Genomic DNA, 24194 nt, shown 5'->3' with positions numbered 1-24194 from the left:
TGAGAAGGTTCGAGAAGTAGTGGCCTTGCTGTGACGAACTCTTCTGTGCTCAGTACCAAAAGAAAAACAAAAATGAAAGTTGTTCCAGCCTCTGGGTAGTTTTTAAGACAAAAAATGTTTTCTGTGGGCGTTGCCTTTACCCCTGCCCTACCCCCACCAAATGCTGAAATTCTTTCACTGGGTCTCCTGGACTTCAGCTCAGATTCAGGGCCCTATTGTGCTTGCTTGCTGGACTTACATGGCTCTGACATGGCCTTCAGTGCTGCAAGTGTGTCCTGAGATTTTCCTGTAGGTCCCCAATGCCTAGGGAGGAGTGTGGAGCCGAGGCTGCGAAGCTCTGTAAGGAAGGGGCTGGGGAGGCCCAGCTCCTCACTACACTAGTTTTCTTACTGGCAACTCAGCAAAAGTCTTATTTTTGACTGGCTTGTTATTTTTTCTTGAAAGCTATAGGCACCTTATTATGCCTTTGCATATGTGCCAGGATTTTTTAAACTTCAAATGAATGTGGCAGATGTTCATAAAAGTTTAGAAAAAGCTACCATAGGAAGACTTTTTAACCATTTTTATGACACTCAAATTTGTGCACAAAAAGAAACATAAATTATAACCTAGTATTCTCATTGGAAGGAAGGTTATTTTGAGGAAAGACCTACTTCTAGTCTTCAAGTTTGAGCAAGATGCTATTGCTGTTTGTTAAATGGTAACCTTGTCACTGTAAGAGTCCACTTTTCTCCCGAAGTGACAAGTTTATAGCTGTTCTTCTTTCCTCTCCCTCCTTCTGCCTCTTGATATTCTTTCTCTCATTTAAGCAATTGGAGGCTAGTGGCAAATGAGCAGAATAGCCGAGGGTATTGGCATAGGCCTAACTGCTTCTTGGAGAGAATGATCATGTTAGTTGGCAGCTAGGAAATCCCAAAACATGGCCAGATTACACACTGACTATTTCCTTTCATTCAACTGATCTCAATTTAGTTCAAGACACATTTATTCAGTCCCTGTTCTGTGCCATATCTGGTAGCAGGTGCCAGGTCATGTCTTGTAGATGGTGCTTCTCCTATTTGTAAATTAAGAGCTTCCTCACGCACTTTTAAACGGTGCTCTGTGCAAACCTTAGAGTAACACGGGAGGAAGTGCAGCTAGAAGTATTTTATGTCATGCTTGTTGGTAGAATGGTCAGGAAGGTGGCGGGAAAGGTGATAGCAGTGACATGTTTCTGAAGAAAGGCTCAGACTAGCTTGTAATTGAAACCATGCTGTATGCAGAGGCAGGATGTTTGGAATGTGGGTCCTGGAGTCTGACTTTCATACTTCCTGCTCAGGTGATCTTGGGCAAGGATATCAACTCATGAGCCTCTTGTTTTCTCACCTACAAACCCCTCTATGGAATCATTGGAAAGTTCCGGTGAGATAGTATGGTGCCCAGCACATAAAAAGCCCCATGGCTGTTTCTCTTGGTTCAATGTCCATAAACTCATTTATATTTCTAAGATGGTGGCTTTGAAATCTTAATATATAAACTCTTAGGTTCCCCAAGAAACAGTCTTAGCAAAATTGGCTTGCACTCCCTAGTGTCCCCTGGTTTGCACTGTCCCAGGGTTGGGAATAACACATTATAAGAGTCAATCAGTGTCCTTCCAGACCCTTGCCTGACCACATCCTTGCATTTGGTTTGTTTTTGTTGTTTCCTTGAAAAGTTTTGGCTAGATTATAGCCATGCAAGTACTAGATTTCTTGAGCTCCCAGTGAAAGTGGCAGTTGTGATACTCTGTCTCTCTGGATCTTGCTTTCTTCATCTAGGAGAGAGCAGCGTCCTGTAGATGGTCAGCATGCCGCATGGTCTGGCCCTTCCCACAGTAAGGCCCTGTAAGGCTTTCATGTCCCAGGTCTGTATCTCATAGTGACTGTGCCTAGCCTCTACCTTCTTGGAGGTTTTTCTGGAGCAGATGCAGACAGGTAGAAGTTAATGGCTGAATTTTGGCTGACATCAACTGTGGTAGGAGGCACCAGCCCTGGAGGGCTGAAGGCCCACACTTATGAAGAGATTTGGAAGCTGAAACCCAACCCGTAGACCAGGGCCAGGAAAGCCGGGAGCATAGGGAACAAACTGCATCTGCAGAGCCTGGAAGTGGGACCAAGGCTTCACAGGACCATGAGGAGTTCCATGCCAGCAGGAGCATGAAGGGGGAGGCCAGCTATCCAGGGCCTTGTAAGCTGCATTAAAGAGCCTGAACTTTATAGGGCAACAGAGAGCCATTGAAGGGTGTAAATAGGGGAGGGACATGGTCAGGCCTACTTGTAGGCCATTAGAACCAGTCCTTCCATATAAAATGCTTGGAAACTGCTTCACGCCGTTAATAAAGTAAATTGATATTTGTAAAGATCAAGGTAATTCTTAAGGAAATTACACACCAAAACCCTGTGTATAAAATTCAGATGTGTTAGCATTCCCAACACATGCCTCTGAATGGTTTCCTTTGCTACCAGGCCACAGCTGAGGTGTTTGGAGAACTTAAACACTACTGTTACTCAATGTTGTCCTCTCCTCTCTGAGCTGCTAGTTTTTGGTGTTTTGCCTTTTATTTTGCTGTTTTGAAGCAATCCTCCTGCCTCAGCCTCTTACATTCTAGAATCAAAGGCATGGGTCACTATACCTCACTTCCTCTCTGTGTTCAAATGTTTTTATGTTTCAGATATCCATTCTCCACCCTGGTTTGATGTTATAAGTTTGATGATGTCCTGAGTGGTAGTTCCAGGCCCCGGGAATAGGGACCATGGGATCCAGGACCAAGCTGCATTCTCCTAGCCAGCTTTCCTTTCTAGAGGCAAGAGACATGATGGCTACTCAGAGGAATCCTCTCTCTTTCTGTTGGTATTTCTGTAGGAAGACTTGCCCAATGGCGCCTAGGAACCTGTTTCTGCAAATTCACCAAGGCATCATTCTGAGGACAGAGTCAAACTGTCAGATCCAAGCTCATCTTCATCTCTGGAATGCAAAGGCCACACTGTCTGTGTCTGCAGTGGAGGTCTTGGTTCACTCTTGGGCTTTAATACAAAATTATAGGATTCTCTGATAGATAGGGAAATAATAGATAATTTGAGTTATTTTGGATGTGTGCTGTTTAAGATGGCAGGGTTTTTTAGCTAGTTTTTCCTTTTCATGTTTCTCATGCAATAGCAAGTCTTTAATCCTTTGTTCATGTTTTGTTTTTGTTTTTTTAAAACCATTCAGTACTGAGTAAAGCTGAGTGTCTCTTGTTAACCATTGAAGCATTCTGCTGCTTCTTAGGATTCTACATGTAGAAAGAGGTACCGTGTTGTTTATAAAACTCTGAGCCATAATCCTGTTCAAGTACAAATGCTGGCTCATGTGTGTCCTTATAATCATAGAAAAGTTCCATTGGGAATTGATTGTTGGGGCAAAAAATAAAAATCCAAGTTTGCATCAATCTCATTTGATGGATGCAGTCACATGTTCATGGTAAGAACCTGAGCAGGAGAGGGTGGGTAGGTAGAGACTAGAATGTTCCAAGTCTTTGAGTTATCACACACTGAGATGTGAGTAATCACACACTGGGGACTCTATCTCCTTTCTCTTGGGCACATGGCTCAACCTTTCTGTAAAATACACATAGCCACCTTGCAGAAGGAGGAACCAAAGCTATAAGTAAAACAATTCTCTACAAAAATGAGTCTGCCCACCCACAGCTGCTCCTCTGGGCCAAGTTGTCCCAGGCTTTGTGGGTTAGGCCTGTCTCTGCCTCACACTTAGGTCAGCCTTTTCCATCTTACTGTGGGTGTCCTGGGAGAGGGAATGATAGGACTCATCATGGGAGTGTAGCAACCCCTGCAGACAGGCTCTAGTTCCAGAATGATGGCACCCACATCCTGTCTCTCCAGGCCTCCTTGTCTCATTATATAAATGCAGTGGCATCTCAGAGACTTGTGAGAATTAACGAGTTCAATGAGTGTGACAAGGTTGTTCTAAGCATTCTATCAGGTGTTCCTAGTTGCATAGTATAAACGTAAGGGGCAAAGGTTAGATAATTGAAGCCCTAGAGATTGGTTGATTTTGTAAAGAAAGAAATAATTGGACAATGGTTTATTTAGCATTGCTCGACTTTCCTTAACATGTCATCAGCACCACCATCACATAAGGAATTCAGAACACAAGTTTTGTTCATCTAGGGCCTTCAGTGAGTTGGTTTCCCCTGGAAGCTCTCTCCTCCTCACAGTGGCATCTGCCTTTAATATACCGCTTACCTATGTTGAGACCAGTTCATAGAAAACAGCTTAAAGCCTCCATGGTACTTTATGTAATCAAAGGGAGCAAGTACTTCTGACAAAGGTAAGACTCTCCCAGAGTCCCGCATTCTCAATCTAATTCACAGTGGTTGAGTGTCAGTCACACTAGAGAAACTGAGTAGTTGTGCGGCACTGTGGATAAAGCTTTTGTTTTCCAGGTTTTTCTTTCATCTCTTAACCTGCTATTATAGATAAGGCCCGTTCAGCAATGTTAAAACTGACTTCAGAAGAAACTCTGAGTTACCAAAGGATGCTTAAATGAATTGAATTCTCATCAAATGAAGGTAAAGGGCGGGCTGCAGGAGTCCTGGAGAAGAATGTAAAGAGCCTGACATGCCTGAGTTTCTTCTAGGACAAGATTCCTTCTAACCAAGTTCTTGTTTAAAATAGGAATAAGATTAGCAGAGGAAAGGTATGAGTCATTTCACAGTCTGTCCCCTATGTGCAAAATGCTTTTAATCATGACCTCTTTGGAGATATCTCTTGGAAACAAATAATAGGTGAAGTTTGGATCTACTAATGTGCAAAATGCTTCAGCTTCCTGGTAACTGCCTTAAAAGGGCCTCTGGCCGTGTTAAGATGATCCTTTAAGGCTCACATTGATCTCTTGTATGAGTAGGTTCCTCGCTTAACAAAAATTTTTAATGAGAAACAAGCAAAAAAACTGTGTGCACACCCATATCCATGTTGATTTCCACATGTATCACCAATGGAAGTGACTTCCAGTACTTCATGGCTGTGGAACAGAAATACTTTCTTTAAAGAATTAAGGAACTCATCTGCCCAAGACAGTCTCTGCCCTCTTTTTCATCCTCTTTGTTTTACAGTGATTAACTCTCCTAAATTGATACTCACTTAGAGTCACTTTTAACTGAGGCCAGCCCCATGGGCCTGGGGACTTCTTTTCATAAACTCCTTGGGAGTGACTGGGTGTAGCCTGATGGGAGTGTTTCTATGGCAGTGATGATTGAAGAGAGACTCCCTTGGCCTAGGCAAATCCCACTTGGGATCTGGGCACATGTGGTTCTTGTTTAACATCATGCTCAGCAGCTCATGGTACGAATTTGTGACCATCAGGCATTTACTGTTGATATGTGAGGTCACCACAGTAGGGGTGTTTGTCAACCAAATTAAACTTCCTCTTAATGACCTAAAATAATTGATTCGGAAGGCATTTAAATGGTCCAGGGCAATGTGTAAGCAAGCTGAAATCTGGTGTTTTCTGCACAAATTGCTGTGTGCTATTTGGTTTGTGTTTTGCTTTTGTTGAGAATAGTGTGGATGGACTGTGGCTTTTGGAGCATTAGCTGAATCAGATTTGAATCCAGCTCCAACATTTGTCTCTGTAACTGGGGCCAGTCACTGTGGTAGCCTTGTGTACATTCAGGTCCCCGTCAGCTAAATGCAGGTACATACCCAAAGGCTGACCATTAAATGTCAGGCACATGAGCAAGCTCTCATTCAGTGACAAATATTATTTTTTAATAGTTTATACAAAGTGGCCCAGCCATGATGAATAACCACATCTCACCTACCTCTTGCTAACCATTTTCTCTATGAACCACTGTTTCTACTAAGCAAACAAACAAGATGCATAAAACTGGAGAAGTAACCCTCTTTTTTCCTATCATTTGGCTCTCAGTTGAGCTCAAGATTAAAGTTGAACAGGGAGATGTAGACTGTGAAAGGATATTCTGGCTATCCATTTACTAAGCGTAGGCCTTGGCAGGGGGAGCTTGGGGACATCACCCTGTGTTAGCGTGAAAACTAGGCATTGAGCTGGGCGGTGGTGGTGCACACCTTTGTAGAAGCAGGTGGATTGCTGTGAGTTCGAGGCCAGCCTGGTCTACAAAGTGAGTCCAGGACAGCCAAGGCTACACAGAGAGACCCTGCCTTGAAAAACAAAAAAGAAAAGGAAAGAAAGAAAACTAGGCATTAGCCTGAGGCCTTAAATATGGTTGGTGGTGTATTAAGACTTGTTGGAAGCCACCAACACCCCAAGAGTGTTTTCTACCAAAATGCTTTGGTCCATAAACCAGTACAGGCTGGGACCTGTGGACACTTCTTCAGCCCATGCCAAACCCCAGTGCCCAGCAGTCAGTGCTGGAAAGAGTCCTCTTCAGTATGTGCCTGCAAATGTTTTGTATTGACCAAATGGGTTAAATTATAAATCTTTATAAGTACATGTTTGTACTACTCATCCCTAGCCTGAGGAGAGGAGAGGAGAGGGGAGAGAGAGAGAGAGAGAGAGAGAGAGAGAGAGAGAGAGAGAGAGAGAGAGAAACACTAAGATTTTTGGAAGTCATCCCAATTTTTAAAAATAAGAGAATTTGGACATTTTGGCATATGGGGTTTTTTAAATGAAATTTCATGGAACTGAAAACAGTCAATTTTAGGTTTCCAAAAATTGTTTTGATTTTCGTTGGTATAAATTTGCTGCACATGGTTTTGGGGGAAGTTCTAAAAGAAACATTTTAGGACTTAAGGATTGGGTTTTTTTTTTTCCTTTCTTTCTTTCTTTTTTTTTTTTAGACTTATGATTGGGTTTTAAAAGGTAGATTGTTGTGGGTTTGGTCCCCACCCCCACCCCCAACTCAAAAATACAAAGTTCAGGAGGGCACAGTTTCACTTTTAGGGATGGTTTCTGGAAGTAAGTCATTTCCTATTGCTGAGCAGTGGCCATGGGACATCATTTCAGCACAACTGGACCCTGCCTACCCACTCCTCTTCTCCCACCTCGCAGCGAGTGTTCCATTAGCAGCAGCTGCTGTCGATCAGCACGTGAGTCACCTGTGTAGGGTCAGGCTTATTGCACGTCAAGGATCAACAGTGTCGGAAGAGAGGGAGATGCCCAGGAGGGGCTTCAGGCCACCTGCCGTGAGAGGATCAAAGGGTTGAAAGGTCAGAGGGCACGGCTCCCTTAACCATATCTGTCTGTGCAATAGCTGTTTCAGATTGTAAATCTTGGCAATTTCATTAAGTCCTCCCGGCTGCTACTGGGGCATTGAAATAATAAAATTTTATATCTGCTGCCTTTCCTGCCTCTGGCAGCCAGGTTGATATATTCTGTACAAGGTGGGTGTCTTATGAAAACCTTCCCTAGAATGATCAGAGCAGCACTAATGAATCCTCATATTGGGAAGTTAGAGTTCCCAGCATCTCATCCTTTGGAAAAAAATTTTTAATAGGGAAAACAGTCCCCACAGAAGCCATGCAGCATCCTTTTGGATTTATAGAGTACCTCTTCTCCAGAAAGCAGATCCCCAAACCTTCTCTCTTGCCACATGCTTCCTCAAGCACTCGGGAGGTAAGGTGGGCTCAGCCAGCCCAGCTCCTACCTACACAGCCTTGTCATGGTGCTGTGTCTTCTCTGGGCAACCCTAGACATCTAGCCAAGTCCTCCTTCCCACCCATCAGAGCTTGGCTGCATTTTTTTAGCCATGTCTCCTTAATATGATTTCCAGCTATTCTTCCTACATCTTCAAAGTCCTGTGGGCCTAGAGTTCAGATGCTCCTACACAAGACAGATCACAACACTGGCTGTCCTTAACCGCCCACACATATATTTAAGGCCACCTATAGTTTGTTTGCAAAGTGAAGAGATTGTCACAATGAAGGTGCTGTTCCTGAAATTTCAAGTGCTCCTTTTCATGGGAGATCAGTTTCCTCTGATTAAGTCCGTAATTCTCACTAAGCCATGTTTATGGGGGCAATAAACAATGTTTCAGCGTGCTTGTTAAGTTGGGTCTCCAACCTCTCCACTCTTTAAAAATTGACATTTCAAATAAAAGGCAGGTGGAGATGGGAGTTGGGGTTGGCTGGGCTTAGTGATGAATGAATGATGGCCAGTGGCAGTTGTGTAGGAGGAGCGAGGCCTTGTTTTATGGTAGGGAAGCCCCAAACCATTTTGGGATTAGGGAGTCCATATCCTCTTAAACTCCTGGTGAAGCTCCTGAGTCCCCGCCTTGTTGTTTCACATGGGATGGGTATTGTTGTGAAGCAGCAGATACATTACGAACTCACTGTTTAACTTTCCTGACAAATCTATTCTGGTATTGATAGGCCTATTTTCCAGGTGATAAAGTTTAGAGAAGTTATGTAGCTTGTCCAAAGTCACACAGTGAAAGACAAGGATTTGAGCCAAGTTACTACACTGTGTGAAATGTTTTAACATGCAAAAGCAAAGATATTATACTGATTTACTTTAGGGTCCACTTAACTATTTGCAAACTATCTGTGGTGGCCACAAGAGAAATATGTGACCCAACTACTATCCTCAGTATGTGCTCAACACCAGCTCTGTGTCATTTCATAATAAAAGGCCCCAGACTCTGTGTGGGACAGTCCCAAGCTCAATTACTCTTCTTTTAGAGCTTCAGTTTGTTGTCTATGAAATAAATCCCCAATTTCTACTCCACAAGGATGCTAGACTTGAAGATTGTGGCTTCAGGAGAAATGGCAAAACTCAGTTTAGACAGGAAAGCCTACCAACATTGAGCTGGCTGGGAGCTCTGGAGGGAACCTGTGTACTCGGCAGTGACTCTCTGAGTCTTACTAGCTATGATTCCCAGCCCACAGAGAGGGGAACCAGTGTTGTGTGCCTTGCCTAGAGCTACCTAGCTTGCAGGTGAAAAGCTGGGACATCAACCTTGGGGCTTTCTGACCTCCCAGACAGCTAGCTCCAGGTACTTGTGGATAGTCCACTGGGGCAAGGTCTCCTCCTCTGTGTCAGGGTTTCCCTAGGACCCATCCCAAGAAGGCTGGCAGCCCCTAGAGTTCAAAGTTCATAGTATAATTGTCCCTGTGTCCCTATAGCCCAACAGCTCTTGTAAATGACTAAGGAATGTGAGTGGCCACTCAGAAGAGGCACCACTGGAGAGCAGGCTCTCTAGCTGTGTTAATGAGCATCAGTGCTTACGACCTTGTGAGGTGGATTTGGCCTGACCTGGGAGTGTTTGCCCCACTTCTCTCCCCTGCCAAGCTTCTGTTTCTATTTAAAGCACGCTGGGAAATTCCAGTGGGTTCTTAAGGCTCTCTGAGCTGTGGGCTTAGATTTTAATTTTGTGGGGCAGGAAGGAGCCCATCAGTGACTCCTGGCTCCAAAGCCACCGCGTTTATCAACTGCTTGGCAGTTTAGTGACCTCTGGGGCCGAGAAAGGAAAGGAAGGTGTCACTTTTCCTCTGTCTTTACCCAAGATTTCAGAAGAGTAAAGAGCTTAGGATCCCTTTTGCCTCTCCTCTTCCCATCTATACTTGCATCTTTCCTCTTTGCTTTCCTCCTAGGAGGCCTCCGCCTTCCCAAGCTGTTCTTTGTTATGCGCTCATATGTATGCGCATGCATTTGGCTCCATTTTATATGTGCTGGGTAGTACAAAGAACACTGCAACCCACGTGCGTGTTTGTTCTCTGACACATCAGTTTCTAACAACACCGACATATTATTTCATCTCTTTAACTTTGGTTTCCTCATCCATCAAATGGGTATGATATTCCAGGAAAAAATAAACCCTCTTAAGGTCTATAATGATTGTCAGAAGAAACAGTTGTGTCAAATTAAGTAGGGGGATGCAGGGATATTGCGGTTCAACTCTGTTTAAAGCTAAGCCCTGTGCTTCTGAGCCATGGATCTTTACCCTCTGACCCTCTTTGTCATATAAGGATATCTAAGATTACGATGATATACACAAAAGGTTGGACCACACAAGGACACAACTAATGGCTGTCATTGTACTATTGTGGACATTGTGGGTACAAAGTGCATAAGAGTTCTGGCACTTGCCAGAAGATTTGCTGTGACTGTCAAGTTTTGCAACCCCAGGCATACAGTTAGATAACAAACTATTGAGATGTCATTTGGAGGTTACTTTTAACTATATTCTCTACCTTCAAAAATTTGAAAAAAAAAAAAAAAGCAACCTACTGCTAAAAGTCTTAACTTGAGAAGGCATCTTAGCTGAGTCAGGAGACAAGTCAGTTACCCTTCCCCAGCAGGATGAACTGAGTGAGCCTAGGCTTTATTTGAAGCAGAGCATAGTGGTCATGGTTATGAGGGTATTGAATCCTATCAGAACAGTGTGTTGCTGGGCAGTGGTGACTCACACTTTTAATTGCAGTACTCTAGAGGTAGAGGCAGGTAGATCTCTGAGTTTGAGGCCAGCCTGGTCTACAGAGTGAATTCCAGGACAGCCAATGCTATCCAGAGAAACCCTCTCTTAAAAAACAAAACAAACAAATAAAACCCTAGTATGTCAGGGACCTGAAAGATGGTTTGGTGGGTAAAAGTGCTTGCTGTGCAAGCCTGAGGTCCTGAGTTCAATCCCTGAAGCCCACATAGCAGAAGAAAAGAACTGACTCGCCTAGGCTAGCCTCCATATATTGCTCCATGCCACATATATAACAACAAGTAATAGTGAAAAAGATAAAAACAAAATATCAAGTTTCATCCTCACACTTTCCTCACCCCCAGTTATCCCATGTTGGGCTCTTTGGTGCTGCCACAGCAGGGCTATGCAGAGTAGATGGTGCAAATACAGGTACAAAATACATATTTGTTTGTTCTTCTAAAAATGCTCTTACAGTCGTATATAGAGATTGTGTCTATGGACCTATATTATGGATTTAAAACATGGGACTCAACTGGTTTTAAAAAGCTTCTCCTGGGCCCTTAATATCCAGGCCTGCCTCTCTTGTTCTTGCTGTTCCTCCTCCATCCTACTGCTTTCTCCTGCCAGGCTATCTTGGGAACATGAAAGTGTCTCAGTGGGACCACAGTCAATCTCTGCTTTACACCTCTCTAAAGGAGACAGGACAGCCTAAAGAAGAAGTTGTATCCTATAGATGTTTCCTGACATTGGTGTGTACTATCAATAAAATTATTAATAGAATTAGCAAGGACAAATTAATACCTATATACCAGATACTACCCTAAATATCATAATACATATTTACTCATTTAGTTCCCGAAACAAGCTGGTAAGACCATGTTACCACTTTTTGCTAATATATGAGAGTTAAAGGAGAAAGTGTACTTGTCCTAAGTATATGGTGAGCTGAGTCTGTGATGGACACACACTGTGTTCCCACCACCCAGATGCAGAGAGAGCATTACAACCTCAGCAACCTCTCTGGGCCAGCTCGACCCAGTCTTCTCCAGCCTACTCGTAACCACTGTCCTGCATATGGCTGTCACTTCTGCTGCTTCACTGAGCAGCCAGTTCAACAGATAAAGGGTCTAAGTGACTTGCCCATAGCATGGATACTGAGTTGCAACTCAGATATAGATAGTGTGGTCCCAGAGCATGAGCCAGAGCCAGGAAAACAACAGCAAACTAGTGGGGAGTCTTAATTTAAATAGCATAAAGTCATGACAGTAAAGTCTTATTAGTCTCTGCCTTCCTCAGAAAATAAGTTTAACTTTTTCTCCTCAGAGCTATAACCCCTTTATTGACATACCTGTCAAATCACAAAGGGAAAACCCTTCTCTAAAGTAGCCGACGTACTGGCGCTTAGTACAGACAGATACTGTGCTGAATTCCTCACACATGCTGGCTACACAACAGGTAGGTAGCTTTATCCCCACTTTGTAGATGAGAAAATTACAGCTCAGGAGAACTTGCTGGAAGTCACAGTCCTGAGGCAAGGCTTGGATCAACTGGTCTGATTCCAAGACCTGCCGATTTTCTTCCTGAGTTAATGCCTGCTGTCCCTGTCCACTGTGAATTTATCCTGTGCTAATTAATCATGGTAATTTTACATGGTTGTTATCATCACCATCATCATTGTTACTCCCATCGTACTTCCTGGAGCAGACTCCAGTTTGCTTACAGTGGGTTTGCATGGTCCATGTGGGTTTGCATTGACATCTGCTACAAGGCTGGACTCCCAGTAGAATGGAGCCAATCACAGCTGGTCTGCTCTTTCCCCAGCTAAGGAATTTGTACCTTTGCCCAACTCTGTGCTGGACACTGCAGAACAATGAAGTATGGCCCTGCCCCAGAGGTGGGCGTAGTATAAAGATAACAGAAAAGACTCAACACAGTAACCCCCAACACACACACCTCCATCCTGGTATAGGAACACTGCCCTCCATTACAGTCCACCAGAGGGGACTGGGGTGATTAGAGCTGGGCCCTGCTCCTCAACTTGCAGTCAGTTGGCTTCCCGTGCCAGCACCACTTGCTCCCAGTATTTACATCCCTCCATTCTGTTTAGAGCCATCATTTCCTTAATTTTATATGGCCTTGCTGTGAGTCCTGCCTTTTCACTAACTGCCCAATCCCTTTCCTGGACATTAGGTATTTAGACATACCCTAAGAGGGCACAAGATAAGCTCTTACATTGACATAAAGGATCTGAAGTCTTCAGGGTGGCCCTGGGAAGTTCCTTCTTGTCCTTTCTATGTCTACTGTGAGTTTATTCTGTTTTCTAGACATCATTCTGATAGGTTTGTCAACTACACTGAAGTATAGTTCATGTACAGCAAACCATCCATTTAAAGTATATAGTTCAATGATTTTTGACAGTTTTGAAGCCACCACTGTAATGAAGATTTGGCACATTGAATCACCCCTAAAAGGACATTAGTTTTAACTTAAATGCTTACCTTGCACTTCCTGTGTGCCAGGCACTACTTAAATACATTTAAAATGTTAGCCCGTTTAGTCCTCATAGCAAGCTGATAGGATAGTATCTTTATGTGAGCCCAGAAGAAAGAAAACAGGTATGGGAAGATTGACTTGCCCTGGCTGGTATAGCTGTTGTGGTTAAGTAGAACTCAGACTAGATGTGAGATCTGTGCTGCTCACCTATGGATTCTGTTCCTTCTCTCTCTGATCCCCACCTTCATTTATTTATTCATTTACTCATTTAAGAATTGTCTGCTGTGGGCCAAGTATTGGGGTAGGAACTTAAGTAGGAAACTCAGAGACAAGGCAAAGGATCAGTGAGTTAGTACTGCATGAGTAAACCTAGATCAGCGTGTTGTTCTGATTGTCCTAATAACTGCACCATGCAGGCTGGCAGGGTGCCTGACCACAGAGCCACCAAGTTCTGGAAATCATGCAGAAACCTCTACAACACATGAGCATACCACTGAGTGTCTTAGTCAGGGTTTCTGTTGCTGCAACAAATCACCATGACCAAAAAGCAAGTTGGGGAGGGAAATGTTTATTCAGCTTACACTTCCAGATCATAGTATATTATTGGAGGAAGTTAGGACAGGAACTCAAGCAGAGCAAGAACCTGGAGGCAGGAGCTGATGCAGAGGCCACGAAAGAGTGCTGCTTACTGGCTTGCTCCCCATGGCCCACCCAGGCTGCTTTCTTATAGCACCCAAGACCATCAGCCCATAATGAACTGGGCCCTCCCTCCAACAATTACTAAATAAGACAGGCTTGCCTGCGGCCCGATCTTATGAATAGCATTTCTTTTTTTTGTTGTTTGTTTTTGTTTTTTGAGACGGGGTTTCTTTGTGTAGCCTTGGCTGTCCTGGAATTAGCTCTGTCGACCAAGCTGGCATCAAACTCACAGATACTGCCCTGTCTCTGCCTCCTGAGTGTTAATTTTAAAGGTGTGTGCCGCCACCACCACCTCCGCTGCCATCACCACCCAACCAACATGAAGGCATTTCTTAGTTAAGGTTCCCTCCTCTCCAGTGACTTTAGCTTGTGTCAAGTTGACATAAAACTAGCCAGCACAGTGAAGATAGGGCTAGGATTGTCCTCTTTTTTCAGCTGGGATCCTGGAGGATTTGTGATGTCCAGTGCAGTGCTTAAGGCTACCCACATGGTATGGACGAGCTACAGATGACTCTTAGAAAATTGGCATTTCTAAGGTTTATTCCCTTTCCTAAAGGAATAATTTCCCTCCCCAACTTGCTTTTTGGTCGTAGTGATTTGTATCAGCAACAGAAACCTTAAGACACTCAGTGGTATTTAGAGATGCTAATGTGTGGTAAAGAGTTTCTGATCTGTTCACTTTTGATCATCCCGTGTGCTGTAAATTGCCCCTTGCCTGGCTCAAAGACAGGGGTCAAGCTAAGACTTTGACAAAAATACACAGGAAAAACATTTTAATGTTTTAATGAATAATATTGATGTGATACTGTTGTTTCTGTGTTTAGAAGTGTCATTTGGAAAGCTGGCACGTATATCAGTGTTGTCTTGGGGGATTTTTGTTGTTGTTGTTGTTGGTTTTTCCCCCTTCTTCTTCTTTCCATCCTGAAGAGAAGCCTATGGAGTCTGGTGGGGGGAAGGGTTTGCAGCTGGCAGGAGCCTTGGCATATGCTGTAACTAAAAAGAGAGGGAATGTGTTGGTGGGACAAGCTACCGGAGAGCTGTCTCGGTGTGCTGCGGTACTCGTAAGTCTTCTAATTGGGGAGGATTTTTGGAGGACTATTTTGACATCTGCTCGTGTCTTTGCTGATTTTTCTTCACTTAGAGTAGGAAACACAAGCTGTGGATAAAATGGCTTTAAAATAATTGGAAGAAAAGATATCTCTCCAAGTTGAATTCACCAGGGACACTTCTTAAGGAGTGGGAGCTAAAATCCACTTCTAGGAATCTGTCCTGAAGCACAGAGCTCCCAGCCTTCAGACTTCATGGCCATGTCATATATATTAATGTCTTAAACGCTGCAGGTAACGTTCAGCCAAGTGGCCTTGGTTAAGTTTGCCTCCGTGTAGCAGAACACTCTGGAACAATTAGTAACTGTCACTTAGCTTTTAATGAAGTAGAGTATTGCTTATGCTGTAATCAATGAGAAAAAGGGAGAGGGGAGCACTGCAGAGGATTTAGAGCAGTGATAGGGAAGAGAATACGCAAAAGGAAATAATTTAGAAGGATGGCTCCAAGCGGTAACCTTCTTTCTGCATAGTAAGCATATGTAGTTTTTATGTTGCAAAAGGCAAGTGTGGTTTTGCACAGGAGAAAGCAGGCCCTGAGAGAGTCAGCTGGGCCTGCCCCCCGCCCCATGCACAGCTGTTCACTGGGATTCCTGGGATTCTGTCCGTGGGTCTGGGAGTCTCCTCAGAGAAGTGTTAGAGTCAGACTCTTCCACAGCCAGTCTGCTGCACTCACTAGCTGTGTGGCACTCGGCACTTTGCTTAGCCTCTGAGCCTCCATCTTTGCCTTGAAGATGTCTCCTGCATAATGTTGAAGAGAAGTGAGCTAGCACTCAGGAGCCATCTTTCTCTCCCAGCACTCCCACTCACACAGCCTTTCAGGAGAGAGCACCCTCCAGCCAAGCTGCCTGTGATTCTTTCCTTGGGAAAGAAGGGAGCTTCAGGAAGCCCCTTGAGCCCATGCCAACCCCTTTAGAAGAGGCCTTGCCACCGGCAGGGCAGCATTGTCCCATGAGAGGAAACTGCCGACCCAGCTCCTGCCTGGAGCCCAGTGCTGGGGACAATTCAGTTACTAAGGGGACCCTGGCCTGCTAAGTCAAGAAAGGAGGCCAGGGTTTTTCCTCTTCAGCCTGCTGCCATTGTTGAAAAAGTAAACACTCCACTCAGCTTAACCAGCAAGTCCTCCAGCCAGGAGTGGAAGGAAATCAAAAGCCTGTTCCAGCCCAGCCTCAGAGAGTCCACAAGGGCTGGTCTGTGCTGCTGGGGAAGCTCTGGGAACACAGAAAGAAACAAGGCACAATTCTGACCCACACTCAACACCCACTCACAGTGCCTTTCAGCCCCAGGACAGCTCTCCAATGGCCATCACCTCCTGCCCCTCTGTTTGCAGCTATTGGGCGGGTAAGATGCGGCAAGGCGAGAGATGCCAGGGTACCATGGTCCTTAGCTCAGTACCCACACCCTGGTATCCTTCGTCACTCTTATTCTGCCACTGATGACAATCATCAGCCTTTGAAGTGAGAGCCAAGCTGTTTCCATCAACAAGCCATTGCTACTACAGCTCTTCTGACAGTACATAATAAAAAGTGATAGTAATAGCTGCCATATTAAGACCTACTGAGTGCCTAGCCCAGGGCATATATGACCTCTGATCTTCATGACAGCCTGGAATAGTGGTTTTCAACCTGTGGGTCATGACCCCTTTGGCAAACGTATCTTCAAAAATATTTACATTATGATTCATAACAGTAGTAAAATTACATTTATGAAGTAGCGATGAAAATAGTCATGTGGGTGGGGCACACTGGTACAAGCCTTTAATCCCAGCTCTCGGGGAGGCAGAGGCAGGTGGATCTCTGTGAGTTTCAGGCCAACATGGTTTCAAAGAGTATAGGACAGCCAAGGCTACACAGAGAAACCCTGTATGGAAAAATTAAAACAAAACAAAAGGCAAAACCTACTGAAAATAATCATATGGTTGTGGATCAGCACAACCTGAAGGGCTATATTAGAGGCTCACAGCATTAGGAAGGTTAAGAACCACTGGCCTAAAAAAATAAAGACAAAAATAAAAAAATTTAAAAAAAGAACCACTGGCCTAGAGGGATGGTAGGAAGTAAGGGGCACAGCTAGTCCAGTTTTCCAGGTGAAGCCATTCAGCTAGATGTGCCACCAGAGCAAGCCTCATCACTGCATGGAGTCTCCATCTCTTATCTCTGAAATGGGTGGTAACATCACACCTTCTGGTTTCTGATAGAAAAGAAAACACTGGTGGAGTAGGCAGTTGTGAGCTCTGAAATGTGTATGCCCTTAGTAGGAGACATGATTGTGGTTGACCTTCATGTAACTTCCTTGTACACCCAAGTATTTAACCTACTGAGGTGTGCAGCAAGACTGCTAAGTTCTGAAGTCCCCTGTGAGTCTCAATATGTTCTGCAAATAGGGCTTGTGTTCATTAAGACACACACACAGTTCTAGGGAGCCACTCAGCAGCTATGTTATTATCAACATTCTCATTTTCACTCAGCCTACAAATAAAGCTGCATTTAATAGAATGGTGAGTTTCAGAAGGGAGAGGAAATGCATTAGTCAAGAGTCTTGTTGGATCTCTCTAGTTCTCCATCAATGGAAAATATTTAGTAGATGCTTACAGGATGATCCATAGGTTTGGGGACTGCTCCCTGGCTCCTGGAAGAGTCTGTAGCAAGAGTTAGTGACTCTGGCCATTACATGGAGAGATTCTAGGACTTTGTTTCTTGACTTTTTCTTTTTTTAATCAGTGTAAGAGTCTCTGACTAGCATATGCCATCCTCCAGCTAGAAAGATCCTTGAAATGTTTATTTAGGTTCCATGATGTGTCCTAGAAGTGAGGGTCAGAATGTCAGACAATGTCTGCAACATTGTCTGTCTGTCTGTCTGTCTGTCTATCTGTCTCTCTCTCTGCCTTTCTGTCTCTTTCTGTCTCTCTCTGTCTCTCTCTCTCTCTGTCTCTCTCTCTCTCTCTCTCTCTCTCAGTCTCTGTCTCTGTCTCTCTGTCTCTCTCTGTCTCTCTCTGTCTCTCTCTCTCTCTCTCTCTCTCTCTCTCTCTCTCTCTCTCACACACACACACACACACACACACACACACACACACACACACTCATACATACACACACACACACACACACACACACACACAGGCCCCAGGGCATGTTACCTAGCCTCTGTGAGGTTTGAGGGTAGGGAGCAGGAGTGATCATGCAAGTTGGAGAATTTTTTGGCTGTTAAATGAGCAACAAAGGTGAGCCATATATCCCTAGGGCTGTGGCAAAGTAAACCTTTATTCAGTGGTGATACTGTTCTTCCTTATCGAAGGCCAAGAGGAAGTAACCTGTGTTCTGGTAGCAGTTCCAGTAATTCTGGATTTTCTTTACTTGCAGAAGGTCAGAAACATGGCCCTAGATGATGTTGTAATCTTGAACGTGGACACCAACACCCTGGAAACCCCTTTTGATGACCTCCAGAGCCTCCCAAATGATGTGGTGGGTATTCCTGTGTGCTTGTGCTGTGATTCTTGGCCTGGGAGAGGTGGGGAGTCTGTGGTACAGGGCCTAGTATATATCAGGATAATAGTAGTATACACTATTCAATAACTCTACCAAAAAAAAAAAAATCTCCTTACCATGTAGGACTTCCTGAAGATGGCAAATTGCAAGGTGCCTTTTTGGTGAAATGAACTGGCTGTGAGGATATAAAATAACCTGAGTAAATTTTTTTCCCTCTCTCAGCCTCAGTTTCCTACTTTGAAAGAGAAATACCAGAAAAGTGCTTAGGGTTATTATGGCAGATGTGGTAATATTGATCGGATGCCTGACAACAAGGAAAACAAAGGTGAAACACCAGCAGTCTCAAGAAGACTAGCATACATGCAACTGGGGTCCCAGAAAGTGAGGAAAGTGGGAGAAGACAGAAATAAAATTTAAAGAGTTTATAGTCAACTTTCAAAAGTTTTGATGAGAGTCAAAAACTAAGATCTCTGAGAAGCTCAGTGAGTGTCGTGGGTTTGTATGAAATGTCCCTCATAAGTCTCAGCATTTGAACACATGGTCCCCAGTGGACTGTGTGACGGGATTAGATGTGGCCTTACTGGAGGAAGTATGTCATTTAGGGCAGATTTCAAAAACTTACACCATCTCATGTTAGCTTTCTCTTCCTCCTGCTTGTGGATCAAGATGTAAACTCTCAGCTGCCTATCCAGCCACCTGCTACCATGTGCTCACTCCTCTATGGTAGATTCTTAACTCTCTAGAGCCATAAGACCAATTAAACTCTGTCATTTGTAGGTTGCCTTGGTCCTGGTGTTTGATGACAGCAGTAGAAGTGTAGCTAAGACAGAGAGCCTGGTACAGGCACACCAGACTGCACAAAACCCACACAGTGGAGCATTATTTTGATTTCTCGGAGCCAGTGATAAAGGAACAGGTCTAAAGTTAGCTAGAGGAAAAGGGAAAAGTTCTAAGAGAAAGCAATACTTCCAGCAGGGAACTATATCAGGAACTACGTAAGCCATGAACATAGTAGGGGATTTTTTTTTTTTTTTTTTTTTGGTTTTTCGAGACAGGGTTTCTCTGTGTAGCCTTGACTGTCCTGGACTCACTTTGTAGACCAGGCTAGCTTCAAACTCACAGCGATCTGCCTGCCTCTGCCTCCCGAGTGCTAGGATTAAAGGCGTGCGCCACCACGCCCGGCCCCTGGGCAATATTTTTATGAAGCACAAGTTTTCTTTTCTTTGTTTTGTTTTTCAAGTCAAGGTTTCTTTGTGTAGACCTGGCTGTCCTGGAACTTGCTCTGTACACCAGGCTGGCCTCAAATTCTGAGATCCACTTGCCTCTGCCTCCTGGGTGCATGGATTAAAGGCATGCACCACCACACCCAGTGAAAGACAAGTTCTCAATCTAAGTACTCTCTATCCACTAAAAATGTGCTTTCAAAGATGAAAGCAAATGTCTTTAAACATTTTTTCAGATAACAACAACAAAACCCAGATAAATGCTTGGAATCGGATCTGAGCTTTAAGAAATGTCAAAGGAAGTTCTTGGGGATTGGGGTAGCTAACGTAAGGAAGCATATATGACAAAGGATTGAAGACACCCAGAAACTTTAAATGCATAGGTCAATGTAAGAAGTGTATGTTCTCATTTTTAATTTTTATAAAAAAAAAAACCAGGCACTCAAGTAAAAATAATAGCAATATAGTGTGTTATTGCATAAACAGAGGTAAAGTACATGACAGCAGGGTCACAAAATAGAGCCTGGAAGCATCCTTTATTGGTTTTTATGTTCTATAGAAACTTTTGTGACATTGTTGGAAGGTGGACAGTATCAAGTCAGAGATGTATATTGCTGACTCAGAGACCACCAGAAGAGAAAAAGAGACAGTTTCATACAACTAGCCAATGATGAATGTTCTCAGTATTTTCCAGGAAGAATAAAAAAAGCACACATAGCTTGGTGGTGGTGGTGGTGGTGGTGCATGCCCTTAATCCCAGCACTTCGGAGGCAAAGACAGGTGGATCTCTGTGAGTTTGAGGCTGGCCTGGTGTACAGAGTTCCAGGACAGCCAAGGCTTTGTAGAGAATCTGAGGAGAACCAGTTTTCAGCACATGACACTCCAAGGCCAAGTTTTCAGCACAAAGGAAATTCATTTGCCCCAGAGGGACAAAGACAGGAGATAGAGGAAGAGGGAGAAGGGGATGGGAACCAAGGAGAGAGAAAAGGGATATTTGCCCAGGAGTGGGACAAAGGACAGCTTCTGGATAGAGAGGAGACAGACATTGTCCATAGGCAAATGGCAGTTTATAAAGGTAAAATGAGAAACCCTGTGCTAGAGTGAGGTGTTTAATTTTGATTGGACATATTAATCAGGGCAGCCAATGGGAGATTTTTGATTGCTGGGATAGCTGGACCTTGGTAATCAGCCTTAGGGGGAAGTGGCCAAATAAGGGCATAGACCTTGGGGGCTAGCTTTAGGTATGTAATGGTGTTTAGCAAGACAGAGAGACTAGAGAAGAAGTGAAAGGCTTTCCAGAGCCACGTTTGCCATGCTTAGGATGGCTAGAGTCCCTTCTGAAACTCTGTCTCAAATAAAATAAAATAAATGAAAAGGCACACACAGACAAACAGAAATATTAGAAGAGTGATGAGTTTGTCCTGCTTTTGACAGTAGCATTAAACATGCCTTTTAGGGGTTATTTTTCTTGTCCCTGTGACAAAATTATTGACAGAATCATCTTAATGGAGTTAAATTTTATTCTGGTTCATGATATTCAGAGGGTTATAGTTCATCAGGACTGGAAAACATGCCTGGTTGGAGTCAGATGTGTGGGCAAGTCCTCTAAACATGAGCCTATGAGTGACACTCCAGATTAGAACCACACCACACATCTAAATACTCCATTTAAACAGTTAATTACTTCTGATTGTATACTAGCTATAAAAATTTCACTGTGTGTATGTGGTATGTGTATTGGTTTGTACATGTACATGAAGGCTAAAGATCAATGTTCAGTCTTTTTCCTCAATGGCTTTCCACCTTTTTTTTAAGTTTTTTTAAGGGTTTTTTGTTTTATTTTGGTTTTTTTTGTTGTTGTTGTTTTGTTTTTCTGTTGTTGTTTTGTTTTGTTTTGTTTTTTTAATGTGTGTGGGTATTTTGCCTATATGTATGTCTATATACCATGTGCTGCAGTTTCCAAAGAGGCCAGAAGATGGTATTTCATCACTTGGACTGGAGTTTGGATTTAAGGGCGGGGTGGGGGTGGGGGCATTGTTACTGTTTCGAGACAGAGTTTCTTTATGTAGCCTTGGCTGTCCTGGATTCACTTTGTAGACCAGCTGGCCTTGAACTCAAAGATCCGCCTGCCTCTGCCTCCCTGCGTGCTGAGATTATAGGTGTGCACCACCACACCCAGCTCTGGAACTGGAGTTGTAAGGTGCTAGGAATCAAACCTAGATCCTCTGGAAGAATAGCCAATTGCTAAGCCATCTCTCCAGCCTCCACTTTTTTTTTTTTTTTTTTTTTTTTTTTTTTTGAGACGGGGCTGCTACTGAACCTGAAGCTCACTGATTCATTCAGCTTACTGTCTGGCCTGTGAGCTCCGGAGATTCACCTGCCTCTGTGCTCTCAGTACTGGAGTTACAGATGTCTGTTGCCACACCCAACTTTTACTTAGGTTCTGGGAATCCAAACTTAAGTCATCATGCTTGCTTATTGAGCCATCTCCCCAACTCCGTGAATTCCTCATTATAGATTAAGATTAAGAAATGAAAGAATGAGGGCTGCAGAGATGGCTTAGCAATTAAGAGAGCATGCTACTCAATCGTGAAGACCAGAGTTGGGATCACAGAATTGCCACCCTCATCAAGAAGCTCACGAACACCTGTAACTCCAGCTCCAAGGGATCAGTGCCCTCTTCTGATCTCTGTGGGTACCCATACCCATACACACACACACACACACACACACACACACACACACACACACACACACACACACACCCCACATAAATAAAAAATTTTAAGTTAAAGAATAGAAGCATTATGCCAGGTAGTCACTAATCAAAAGAGAGGCCAGGGTTCCATACAGAGGAAAAGCAAAGTGCTCTTCTTTCCAGGAGGGCATTCAAACTAAGATGTAGGCTAGAGCAATTTGCTTTAAATAAGTAAATAGTTTGCTCAGAGGGTAAAAAGATGATTGGACATGAAAGCAAGGGGGGGGGGCTATTGAGAGGAAGAAGGAGCCCAGCAAAAAGGGCCATGTAGATAGGGAGGGCCAGGCTGGAGAGATGGCTCAGTGGTAAAGCTAGGCTCACAACTAGAGGTGTAAGATGGTGAGGGCCATGGGTAGGAATGATGAGAACTGTACACAAAAATGCCATTGTGAAACCCATGTGCTACATACTAACATAAAGATTAATTTAAAATAGGATTTGCAAGCTGGGCATGGTGGTGCAGGCTTGTAATCCCAGCACTCTGGGAGTCAGAGATAGGCAGATTTCTGTGAGTTTGATGCCAGACTTGTCTACAAAGCGAGTCCAGTACAGGCAAGACTACACAGAGAAACCCTGTCTCAGGAAAATAAAGGGGGCAGGGGCGGGGGCGAGGGTTGCAAAGAAAACCGTAGTAAGTTTCATGGATAAACATCCAGGATTTGGGTTTAGTTTAACATGACAATGGTGTTATGTGGCTGTCATGTGACCCAATGTAATGTGATGGAAAGATTCTTTATGCCCGTGTTCTTTCCAAGATGTATTCTAATTATGAAAAAAATTATACATACTCAAATTTTAGAACATTCTACAACATAGCTGATCAGTGTATGTCAGTGTCATTAAAAAACAAAAAAGACTGAGAAGCAGTCATGCAGCAGAGGAGACAGAAGCATGACAACAAAGGGCAGTGAGGGATCCTGAGGTGGAAAGGAACAGTATCAGCCAGGGATGCACAGAGGAAACTCCTGTCTTGAAAGACCAAAAACCAAAGAAAGAAGGTAGGTAGGTAGATATAGTAATAGGAGAAATGGAGGAATCACAGTGGCTGAGAGCAATGCACCAATACTGGACTCCTAGTCTGTAATATGCAAAATTCCAAAATAAATGCTTATTTTTCAAAAAGAAAAATAAGATAAGGTTATTAAGACTATGCTTATTACTTAATTATCCTAAACAGCCTGTGATAGCACTTTCAAAGTATTGGAAGTAAACCTTGTATTATACTTGAGTTTTATGGGTACAATACCTCATATTAAAGTAGAAATATATATAACATGTAAAAATAATCATAAATTTGAATTTTATACCAATGTATCAAAATTAAATTTATTTTGCATCAATATACAAAAATTTATACTAATGAATTAAAAATAACTTCATTTGTAAATTACAATTAAGGCCTTAAGTTGAGAAGTAGATTCAATAATCTACTTTTTGTCCTATCATCTCTATATATTTCTATATTCCCCCTTCTTTCTTTCCAACTCTTATCTCCATACATAAGAAAGAAAGATAAAGGAAAAGAGAGACATCCATGAGCTGTCTAAAAAAGACGAAGAATAACTTAACCAACTCCCAAAGAAAGTAAACATCTATAGCCCAAGAACACAACCAAAACCCTACCCAAAGCCCCTTAAAGGAAATGGGGCATCGTTCTCTTAAGGTTTCTTCCAGCTGATTTGGAGTGAATAATACCTTTGTAGGGGCCCAAATAAAATTGAGGAAAATGGTTAAACAAACTAGGAGTAGCATTTGTGATCCAGTCTGCTTTTCCGCATGTTAAGAAATACCAGGCTTAATAGAAGTCCTATGTGAGACAGCCTAAAATATTAGTTGATCAAATCATAGTCAATTATTAGTCTATTTTTATCACAAGAATATACATACTAGATTTAACAGATAGATATGGTTCTATAGATAAGGTAAAATAGATAAGGTCTTCAAAAACTTCAGAGACCTACAGAATATGTCATTTAGAGATGATTTTATTATCCTAAAGATTCACTGATAATGAAACAGGGTAGCCCC

The 24194-nt window shown here is 43.2% G+C and overlaps 1 protein-coding gene across 17 annotated transcripts in view; it reads left to right on the top strand.

Moving 5' to 3' along the window:
• DENND1A (DENN domain containing 1A) overlaps positions 1-24194 on the top strand; it is a 476985-nt gene that overhangs the window by 291493 nt on the left and 161298 nt on the right. For all 17 annotated transcript variants that reach the window (XM_084797945.1, XM_084797940.1, XM_084797948.1 and 14 more), the window contains one exon: positions 18060-18161. In XM_084797945.1, the coding sequence (XP_084654071.1) occupies positions 18060-18161 (102 nt within the window). The remainder of the gene's footprint in view (positions 1-18059; positions 18162-24194) is intronic.

The sequence above is a fragment of the Acomys minous genome, assembly GCF_964271855.1.
Source record: "Acomys minous genome assembly, chromosome: 10".
Lineage (NCBI taxonomy): Eukaryota > Metazoa > Chordata > Mammalia > Rodentia > Muridae > Acomys > Acomys minous.
The sequence above is the reverse complement of the archived record's forward strand: the minus strand, read 5'-3'. Positions and strand labels throughout refer to the sequence as shown.